This window comes from Ziziphus jujuba, chromosome 8, assembly GCF_031755915.1.
Source record: "Ziziphus jujuba cultivar Dongzao chromosome 8, ASM3175591v1".
Taxonomy (NCBI): domain Eukaryota; kingdom Viridiplantae; phylum Streptophyta; class Magnoliopsida; order Rosales; family Rhamnaceae; genus Ziziphus; species Ziziphus jujuba.
The window spans coordinates 4,872,139-4,883,777 of NC_083386.1; the positions used below are offsets into that span (position 1 = coordinate 4,872,139).

Here is an 11,639-nt window from a genome sequence, read left to right on the forward strand (position 1 = left end):
TATTATCTATCTACTGTATTACCGTGGTATTATATTGTATAGTAGATAGGGTCACTCACTGAGATGATTAGCTTCTCACACTCTTAAATTCCGTTCCCCTAGGTCCAGGTTGGAGACGTTGATTGTCCGGGGTGAGCCCAACGTCTCAGTTCGTTTGCCGAACGTTCAAGAAGTTTTTCTTCCCTTTTTCCTCTCTATCTTGTATTGCTCCTTTATCTGTCATTTTATAAATTCCACATTTGTTGTATAATGCTCTGTATACTGTATTGGACGTGTTGTTGTTTTTATTACACTAGGTTGCTGCTGTTGTTTTATTTTTGAAGTGCTGCAATTTGTGAATCAATTTGTAGTTTGTGGGAGGAATAAGGGGATGTTTTTAGAAGTGTGTTTTCAGTGCAGGTAATTTGTGGTAAGTAAATCCCTTAGGGGAGGCTCTGCCAGATTTTCCGTTAGAGGGTTCGGTAGGGTTTTCCTAGGATCAGGGCTTGTCTAGGGTTCCGGAAAAGGAATTCTGGACGGGTCCTGACAAGTCCTATACAAAATCACAGATAAAAACAAAAGAAAAAAGTAAAACTCTCTTTGATTCTTTCTTCCAAATGCAACCTCATCACACCAACTATAGTGACCAAGAATAATCTGTGCTTTAAAATTTACCATGAAATTTTCTTCACGAGAAATGAAGCAGCTTGCACGATTAGTCAAGTATTTCTATGTAAGAATATCGTACTAAATCCTTGGTTCTTTGCTTTATTCCATTTCCATAAGAAACATGATATGTGGCTATAGAAAATAATAATAATAATAATAAGTACAATATCTTATAGCTACAGGAAAAGCAAAAGTTAAAGAAATTAATCCTACTTGATAAGAGTGAATGGAATTCTTACAATAAATATATGTCGACCTCTAAATCTTCTGCATGTTTAATTATCATACAGAAAAAGAATCAAAAACGGTAATAAATAGTTACAGGAAAAGCAAAAGTTAAAGAAATTAATCGGTGACCTGATTTGGTGAGGAAGGATTTGCGGGGCATGTGGGGACCACGGGTTCTGGGGCTTTCAGAGGTAATTTCGATATTTTGGAAAGTTTGGTTCCCAAGACGCGTGCTCGCAGATATTTAGACTTTTGGCCACACAAAAACAAGAACGGTGGTAAACTATTAATATTTAAGATTTTACAGGTTGATAATTTTTTAACTGTAATATAGAATTAAACATGTTTTGATTATAAAAAAGGTCAAATTTGTGACTAACATACGTTTCAAATTCAGTCAAATTTATACAATAAAAGTATTTTTGGTACATATTATTATATAAATATATTATAAAATAAAATTTTGATATTTTATTTTAAAATTAAAAGATAAAATATAGATTTTATAAATAAATTTACTTAAAAATTAACTCCAAATGTGATAAAAGATGATGTTTTAATTCCTCATGCAGGTGGTTCATAATTCACCAAACCCTTTTAACAAAATTCTTTTTTGGACGATAACGAAACTCCATAAACATGTTTTGTCGACATTTCATTACGGTGGGGCCCACTGCCACAAAAACAAAAAAGCTTTTGAATGATTTCTTTTATCGGCTTCTAATTAATGATACTCCAATGGATTCCCACATTTTCTCAGCAGCCAACCAAAACCAAAAAGAACGTTGCTATTCATCACAAGTTGTGAACGGGTCATGAGCTGGTGTTGAAATCACAATATTTTTTTGTGATCCACCACAACTTGTGATATAATAACTATTTTCCAAACCCAAATGCCTCCCTAAAATTTCGGAAACCTAGTGTACTGAGAAAGCATGAGAGAAGAAGTGCATTTGTTCAAAAGTCACAGCAAAAGTCTCTTCGAAAATTTTGTTGAGAATATTTCAACTGTTAACATTTGTCATGTTAACATTTTTTTTTATTGTAAATTAACAAATAATTTTTGTGAGATCAAATATATACATATATGTAAATTTTATTTTATTTTATATTGTATATTTTTTGACATCATTATTTAACATGACACTGTTAGCATAGTAGAATTTTCACTTTTTAGTTCAGTATAGAAGGAATATATACATTTTGCAGTATTAAATAGACATAAAGGGGTTCACATTTTTTTTTTTCCACCCCAAAAATCATTGCAAATGAAACAAAATTTTGACACAATTAGAAAGAATGAAACAGAGTACGCCTATGAATATTATGCTTTCATGAAAAGTTATTGGTTATCGGTTAACCTTTTCTTCATCTGACATTTTCATGAATTGAATATGATATTGTAGCAAATCTAGAGCACTTATATTCAAAACTTTGACCATTGATTTTATACTTCCATAACATGTTTTCTCTCGCTGTAATATATATATATATATATTTTTCCTTAAATACATATAAGGAAGTAGGGATGGCAATTTGCCCTGTACGGCCCGATACCTGCAGTGCACCGCCTCTAACGGCGCCGTTTTTCCCTAAAAATTTGGGGATGCGGGGCGGGCTCGGGGCAAATGCCTAAAAACCGAGTCAGGGACGGACCGGGAATGGAGAATAATAATCCCGCCCCGAACCCGCCCTGATATATATATATATATATATATTTATTTATTTATTATTTTTTTTTTACAAAATTTCATTTATGTAAAATCATTTTCTTCTTTTCTTTTCATTTATTTTTTTAAATATGTATTTTATTATAATTGTAAATTTGTTCCTTGATGTATTTTATTATATTTTTATTGCATTGTAGTAATTTTCTTTACATTTTAATCATAAAATAATTTTTTATATAAATTTCTAAAAAAAATATCAATTAAAAAACAAAATAGAGAAAACCGTCCCGCCCCGTCTCCACCCCGCAAAATCTCCGATCCCGCCCCGCACCTAAAGAAACGGATAAAATCGCCGGGATGGGATGTAAAATTCCCTGCGGAGATGGGGACGGGATTTTAAAAACCGGCCCCGCCCTGCCCCGTTGACATCCCTATAAGGAAGGATGAAAAATTAGTAAAAATACGAACAATATTAATTAATTAAGCCACACAAAACTAGAATCTCATCGTAACCACAAAAACATTAAATGTATTTCAATGTAAAAAATATATCAATATTAATTTGAGCAACAAATGAAATATAATGTCTGATTCTTATCCAATACCATAAGGCAAAGAATATTAACTCCAAAATATATAATCTTCATGATAATTACAAGGAAAATTTCCAATTGGATTATCAAAATTTGCAAGTGGGCTGGTCTGAGTGGGCTTAATGTATAAAAATTGAAACCGCCTTAAAATTTTCTATTATGTGATCATCATGTTCTGTCATTGATATATATCTGCAGCAACCCAAGAATGAAAATTATGATTTAATATATACTTTTTTTCTTGAAAGGATCATGACTAAATACTTTATAAAGTTAAATGAAATAGAAATATATTCCACATATCTACGTCTTTCATTGATATTAAAGCTGTGTGATGTTCATTCAAATATACAATTTATTTATTTATTTATTTATTATTTATTATTTATTTTTTATATAAGGCAATTCATTAAAGAGAAACAAACAAAACAGAACACACCTCCAGAGGGGAATTACAAACTTAAACCAGCAAAAAGCAAATTAGAGGAGAAAACATCCAGAATGGCCCTAGGGAGGGAATCCAGACAGAAGTCCTCCACCTTAAAAACCGATTGTCACTTAAAGCTAACTTGGCAGTGCATTCTGCAAGACTATTAGTACTCCTAGAATCCCAACTTATGACCCCAGTTGAACTTGGAGAACATAGATCGGATGAACAAAAAAATCATATCTAGTATCCCAACCAGAAGGGTCTTCTAAACAAGTAATATTTTCAACCACCAGAGCCGAATCAGATTACCATTTGCTCTTGTCCCAATTCCGATCGGCTGCTTCTCTGACCACCCTCACAACTGCTTTGAGTTCTGCTTCGAGAGGAGACGAGCAAGGAATGCATTTAGACGCTAGATGCAATAAGTTTCCTCTCCAATCCCTGATTAATGCATTTAGAAGCTACGGCCAAATATCATGTATATAAGCATTGATTTCGGACACAGAGTTTTTAACTTTTTAAGCTTACATAGTAAGGCAGAGGGTTTGGTATTTTGGTGTTGTAGAGGAAAACGTGACAGATAAAGAACAGTAAGTTTGCTACTATACATGAACATTTAACACACTAAACTTCAGAATGATTAAATAGTAATGATGTAGGACAATAATGTTTATTAAATGTATGTTCTGCTACCAGTTGATTACAAGTACCTATATAAATTTAGTGTACCAAATTTGCAATGTTTCAAATTAAACCAAACAAGTGTTTTATTGGAGAGAAACATTTGGAAATTTTAACCTGTAATTTTCGAATATATAGAAACCTTTACAGGATGATCAATTTCTTAATTTCAATGTAATCTATTGAATTATTTAATTTTTTTTTTTTTTTTGGTTTTGATCATCATCTTGTCCACTTCAAAATCCTTCCCATGTAAAGTAGCTCTATAAAAAATCACAAGATAAAAATGGGAAAAAAGAAGAAAAAAAGAAAAGAACTTTATTTTTGGAAAACAAACTTTGTCTAATTCATAGACGATATTATGCACATCAATAAATCTAATTCCCTTCAAAGCCAGCATTTGAGTGCTCACAACATTTCAAGACCATGCTCTTGTAATGGTCTGTTTGAAAAGGCTGAGTTCCAAACATCTTGAAGAATTTTCAACGAATTGGCCTGTCAATTCATATCCTATAGCAATCTTATATTATTCCAATTTTTTCCAGCCGAATAAGTCTTTTGGCAGCACCTTGATGTCGACTATTTCTAAATGCAAAGTGGTCAGTTTATCCAAATGTTTTAGCTCGTTAAGACTGGCATTTCTTTTGTCCCCATTGACTCCTTGAAGCTCATCCCATTTCTTGAAACTTCTTTCCACCAACAATTCTTCTAAAGATGCTGAATTCAATATTACAATTGGGTTGAATGACTTCAAGTTGAGTACAATCATGCAAATCCAACACGCATAAATGAGTAAGTTGTTTTGACTTCTTCTGGTAATTCCTTGATATCGGATGCTGAAAGCTCAAAAATTTCCAAGTTTTTGAGCTTTCCAATATCTAAAGATATGTCTTCCAGATGATGGCCATGCAAACACAATGTGCGGAGATTTCCCAGAGAACTTAAGGCAAAGGCACTTGTTCCAAATGTAAATAATAAGACAGATGTAAAACTCTAAGTTGTCTTGTTTTTTCAAAGAAATTATCCGGGAATTGGGGAAGGCTTATTCCGCCACATCCAAATTAACTCGAGCTGTTTATATGCCAACTGTCCATGAAATAGTTGGGGCACATAACCATTTGGTAGTGAAATCTCCTTTGTCTTCAAGAGCATTTCTTTCAAGGCGATTTAACTCAGAAGCATTTGTAAAAGAATGCGTATGACTTTTTCTTGCAATTGATATGACAACGTCACAGATGACATCGGGCATTTTAACAGTTTGGTGATAGTTTCCATCCAACAACAAAGAACGATCTTTAATCTTAAAGACTTAAAAGTCCACCGTATCTCTTGTACTTTGCAATGTACGTATATCAACATCTTTAAACATGCCCTGTTCCATACCATATCTTAACAAATTCTCTATTGATATGCTTTCATCTTCTTCATGCAAACCACAGAGCAAAAGTAATAACTTTTTTTCATCCCCTAAATAATTATAACATAGTTCAATAGGACAGTACTCTTTTTTATCCATGTCATCATTGATAGCTGCAAGGTTAAATATCCGTAGTTTTCTCAAAGCAGTCCTCCAAAAGGCAATTCACGATCTTTCAGTGTATCTGCAATTGTTTCAATGGTAATAGGAAGAGGTGCACATTCATTAACAGTTTCGGTTCCCAGATGTAGGAATTAAGAATCTTTTTCAAGCGATTTAGCCACTAAATGGTTGAACCAGTTCAATGCTTCAGCCTCTTCTGAGAGTCCAACTTGGAATAACTTGTCAACACCCATTTTAGTAGACAACACTCGTTCAAATGTGGACGTAAATAATATCTTGCATACCTTCTCATCACTCTTGAATACTATCCCAACATCTTCAAGCTTAAGTTCATTCGAAATATCATCTACAATTATCAAGAACTTCTTTTCAAGCTTGAATCTATTTTTTAGCAAAAGTGCTTTTTCAAGTATGGTTTCCTTATCGAGTTTTAGATCTGCCCTTTCTGCAATTGCTTTTAGAATCTGTTCAACATCTGGAATATTGAAACAGTAAACCAGAACATAAGCACTGAATATATAACTTACTGTGTAATACCCTTCCAGAAATTTGTTTAACAACTTTTGTTTTACCTGCACCAAGCATGCCGTGAACCCCAACCATTCTGACATTACCATCTTAAAGTGCCTCCATAATTACATTTACGATTTCCTTTCTCAATTCAAACTCCGAACTTTGATTTGTAAAATCACTTCGGATTTATGAGTATTTTCTTCAGAAAAAAAAAAAAAATCCCATCTAAAAAAATTAAAATACGAAATAACAAATCTTCCTAATTATAGTAAAAAAAAGACTTCAAAGTGGATTCTCAGTTTATAAATAAAATAAACAAATATAACATGGATGAATATCGATCACCCATAAATTCATTTTGGCGTCTCTAATATTTTTCTTTCACTTTCATATTTAGTTTTGACATAATTATATAATATTTTCATGAATTAATTTTTTTTTTCTTGATAGTATATAAAAAAATAAACATAAGAATAGCTGTAATAGAACCCAATTTCTTAACTAATTTACTAGCAAAGTTGAAAAGTGAATTATTCAAATGTAAATTGAAAAAAAAAAAAAAATCCTCATTTCTTTGCTTATCTTTTCCATGAATTCCAGAAAATGGGGAAAAGATGGCAAAAGATAGTGTAACGGGGGTTAAAGATTTAAAACAAACATAAAAGTGGGTCCCAGCTTCTCAGGGTAAATTCAAGTAACTATCAAAAAGTACAGTTGGATCCAGAACACCGGATGTAGGAACACGTGGCAGACAATCACGCAATGAATAATAACAAATAAATAAAAAATAAAAAAAGAAGGTTACAGGCTTTTATAGTCTGTGTCCCATTTTACCAATTTTTTCTTCGTTCTTTGAGTTTCGAGAGTCGTTTTTTGTGTTGAGCATGTCACGGGAACGTATTACTTCATCGACCTTCTTCCATATTGCACCGACACTGTTTACACTCTCTCGCATCTTACCCTTTTCTTTTTGGTTCACTTATTTATTTTACAATATAAATAGGAACAGTTTCTTAAAAATTTATAGCTTTAATCATTGAATTTTGTTAGATGAGTTTGATAACATCAGTCACGAACCTTAATTACTTAATTCGTTATAAAGATTTTATTTTTTTTCTTGTTCCCTTTTTTTTTTTTTTTTTTTTTTGAGATGTGTATGTTAATTTTATCATATTTTAAGAAAATGAATCAACTTATTATTTTAGTCAAATTTTTTATATGCAATTATGCTAACAAATCTTTTGTAAGTTTTTTTTTTTTTTTTAATGCATTGTCACATGAAATTCCAGTGTCAGAATCATAAATTTGAATGAAAAATTAATAAATATCTAGTAAGAACTATAGAATAACCACTAAAGTTGCTCTACATTAGAATAACCACTAAAGTTGCTCTACACTCTACATTTTATCTATAGTGTTACTTGCCTTATTTATTTTTATCCATAAGCTTGGCCTTCTATTAATTTTCCTAATTAATGTGCTCAAGGCCCCTCTCCATTAAAATAAAATAAATAGAAAAAGGTGTTCTTTTTTATTTATTTATTTGGACCTTGTTGTCTTTTATTGTTCATATATTTATAATAAAAAGTAAAAAAAAAAAAAGAAACACAATAAATGGCAGCACACCCTCAACCTACTATCATATCATCTAATTGGGTACAATTGAAACACGTTGATGAGAAAAAAATATTATAAACGATGAGAGAAAAAAAAAAAAAAAAAAAAAAAGCTCAATTGTCCTAAACGTAAACTCCATTTGCTACAATTTTTCTATGCTTTTTATTTTTTTATTTTTAAATCGAAACTCAATTCGCTGTGGCCAGAGTATAACGGTACACTACAAAAAATCCAAGCATATTCATATGATATATAAAATGACAATGTCATTTTCAAATTTAGCATATGGAGTTACAATGTAAGATGCTAAAATTTTGTCAAGTTTCCACCCAAATTCTCCAAATCGCTCTTTGGGGGTACATTTCTCAAAATTTGAGTGTCACATTTTTAGTGCTCGTAGGTATCAATTCAGTAGAATACAGAGCATGTTGGCATTCAAACTGAATTGTAACACCCCGTCCCAAATCACACCAGAATCCGTACACGTTGACCGAGTGGATCAAAAGTTGATTTTTTGTCCCAGTTGGAATTTCTAGTTGACCAGGATACCATGGCGAAGTGCATGATGCCTCGAGTTCGCAGACTAGTAGCACGTCGAAAACAGAGCTACGGTTTGAAAGTTATGGGCAAAACAAGTCGAGGTGCAAACTGTCCAAAAGGTGCCGGGAGTTGACTTTTTCTTGTTGTGTAATTTTATTTTGACTCTTATATGGTTGTAAAGTACTCGTCGATACGAGTTCGTAGACTACTAGCATGCTTAAATCAGATATTTGGTTAGAAAGTTATGGACGTTTGAAGTTCGCCGGATACCGTAATATTTTATTATATCTGGCTTAAGTGCACAGTAATGCCACGTGTCATCACCTGATTGGTCCACGTGGATGAACAGTGTCACCCAAGGTGGCTTTTATTTGGCAAAAACACCGGGGAAGAGAGAGAAAGAGAGAGAGGAGAGAGAGAGAGAGAGAGAGAGAGAGAGGGAGAGAGAAAAACCGATCGGCCGCCGGAATCGTCCACTTTTTCGGCCAACTCTTGCTACACGCGCCGGCCAGACGGAAGCACCCTCCCATTTCTGGCCAAACCCCAAAATCTCACGGCCGTTGGTCGCCGGACGCGCCCGGATCGAGGCGGCAAAGCTCGGCGGTGATTTTTCCCTCCACCGCCGTTTGCCCAATTTCCGGCCATTTTTAGGCCACATGCGCCAGCCACCCCTCACCACCTCCTAAATTCCGGCCTACCCACCAAATTTCACGGCCACCGGACCTCCGACGCGCCGAGATCGGAGCGTTTTCCAACGAGGCGCCGAAAATCTTCAAACCCCGATTTCTCCGCCGTCCGACCTCCGTTTGCCTCACCACCGATCTCGTTGGAATCCTCTCCCCTCGATCTACAAAATCACCAAAAATCTCAGCCAACGGCCACCGCACGCGCCGCCGCCGGTGACCGCGACGGCTAGCCGGAAGTCACTGTTCCGGCGAGTACCCAGTTGCACCGCTGATCCCTGTCCACCGATTCCGACCCCCTGAATCGAAATCCGGCATCCTTTTCTGCCAATTCGCGATGGTTTGGGAGAATTGAGGAGTCGAATCCCGAAAGCTTTCCGGCGAGATTCCGGGCACCTCGGGTCCGATCTCCGGAAAGTAAGACCGAATCCGTGATCCTCATCACTCAAGCTTCGATTCGGTATATAACTCGTAACTTTTAGTAGTCGTTTGTGTTCGCTCCCCGGGTACCCATTTGGGAGTTACCCGAATAAAATGTTAATATATTTGGTTGGTGTACTATGGATGTTTTAGGTGCGCGTACGAGTAGTGGAGTTGATCCTGCGGAGGATCTTAGCTGATTTATGCGCTTAAGGTGAGTGACCCACCTTTAAAAATATTTTGGGCAATTAATTATATTTAATTGGTGTTTAATTGGTATTTGAATTATGCTCATGTGGTGCGATTTAATTATGAATTTTATTGTAATTTAATTTATTTATTATGCATGAGCAAAGTATATTTCAGTAATAAATCATATGTAGTTTTAAATATTATTTTTGGGCATAATTGGGTTAAATATTTTATGAAAATATTTGTTTAAATTGGTGGTTTAATTTTATAAATTATGTCCGCGGTATTTTAATTGTTGAATCTCATATTACGAGAAAAATTATGGTTTTATTGGTTATCGATGTTTTCGTACCGGATTGTTAAATGGAAATATGTGGGATGGTATTTTGTGAAAATTGGTATATTTCCCACAGTAATTTTGGAAAAACGGTGCGGTTGATTTAGTAAGTATTTTAGACGCATTCATACAGTATTGGTGTTCCGGTGTATGTATATGATTAGCACGCAAGTATTATGTCTCCTGTGGTTGCCATTGGACCGTGGGCAGGCAAGTTTGATATTGGCCACAGCCGCCCCCCTCCTTGGCCGGGATGACGGTTTCAGCAGCGGTATTGTCGGGACGCCGAAGTGCCGTTTGCAAGTTTCTCTCTTTAATCTCCCCGCCAGTCGGTGCTCAGGACGCTGGGTATCGAAGGGCATCACCGGTATATGGTGTGGTGCGTCAAGTTTAATTTTCAGATAGATAAAGTTTCAAACCCCAAAAGTGTTCAAAAATCATTTATTATGATATATTACATTTTAATTATATTTGGGGTATTTCTTTATTTATCGTTTATTAAGTGGTTTGATCCCTTGGTTTTCGGGAAGTACGAACATCGGATTTTGTGAAATTGTTTTAAAAAGGAAACATTTCCAACGGAGTGATTAGTGAAAGTTTTGACAGAAATTATTATTTTCAACTGTTATTATTGCCGGTATTAATTAAATTCCCTCATTTGTTATATTATTATTATTACTATTAAAATTGTTCAGTAACTAGGGTCACTCATTGAGATGATTAGCATATCACGTTTTTAAGTTCCGTTCCCTTAGGTGCAAGAGGTGGTAGACGTTCTTCCGGGGCGAACAAATTCTCCGCCGCTATCGTGTTTCGAGAAGTACCTTTGTACTCATTCATTTCAGTTATATTATTTCTTTCATCTTTGTTGTATTTTTGTTGATTAGCACTTCATGAAGCTCTGTATACTATTTGGACACTTATGTTTTATTTATGCACTGGTTTGCCGTTATTGTTGTGAAGTGCTGTAAATTTGTGAATTCAATTTGTAGTTTTGCGGGAGGAATAAGGGGATGAGTATAGAAGTGTGTTTTCAGTGCAGGTAAATTTTGGTAAGTCCTACCCTTAGGAGAGGTGCTGCCGGATTTTCCGTTGGAAGATTCGGTGGTATTTCACTGGGATCTCATTTAGGGTTCCGGAGAGGAATTCTGGACGGGTCCTGACAGAATTATGTAAAAATTATTTACATTTTTATTTGTCTTTTTTTTTTTTTTTGGTGGAAAAGAAATTATTCTGTCAGGACCCGTCCAGAATTCCTCTCCGGAACCCTAGACGAGATCCCAGGGAAATACCACCGAACCTTCCAACGGAAAATCCGGCAGCACCTCTCCTAAGGGTAGGACTAACCAAAAATTACCTGCACTGAAAACACACTTCTATGTTCATCCCCTTATTCCTCCCACAATACTACAAATTGATTCCACAAATTTACAGCACTCCAAATAACAACAGCAGCAACCCAGTGCATAAATAATAACTACACGTCCAATACAGTATACAGAGCATTATACAGATAAATGTGGAATTTATACAATGACAGATAAGAA

The 11,639-nt window shown here is 34.8% G+C and overlaps 1 protein-coding gene across 1 annotated transcript; it reads right to left on the reverse strand.

Moving 5' to 3' along the window:
• Positions 1-5,921: 5,921 nt before the first annotated feature.
• Positions 5,922-6,393, reverse strand: LOC132804995 (probable disease resistance protein At5g47260). Its single transcript, XM_060819595.1, has 2 exons — positions 6,363-6,393; positions 5,922-6,265 (listed from the first exon to the last, which is right to left on the reverse strand). The coding sequence occupies exons 1-2, from the start codon at positions 6,391-6,393 to the stop codon at positions 5,922-5,924; spliced, it is 375 nt and encodes a 124-aa protein (XP_060675578.1).
• Between the last annotated feature and the right edge of the window lie 5,246 nt (positions 6,394-11,639).

Coding starts and splice junctions, on each gene's coding strand:
- LOC132804995 (XM_060819595.1), bottom strand. CDS start 6,393: ATGGTTGGGGTTCACGGCATGCTTGGTGCAG. Junction 6,266..6,362: donor TCACGGCATGCTTGGTGCAG/GTAAAACAAAAG, acceptor TCAATATTCCAG/ATGTTGAACAGATTCTAAAA.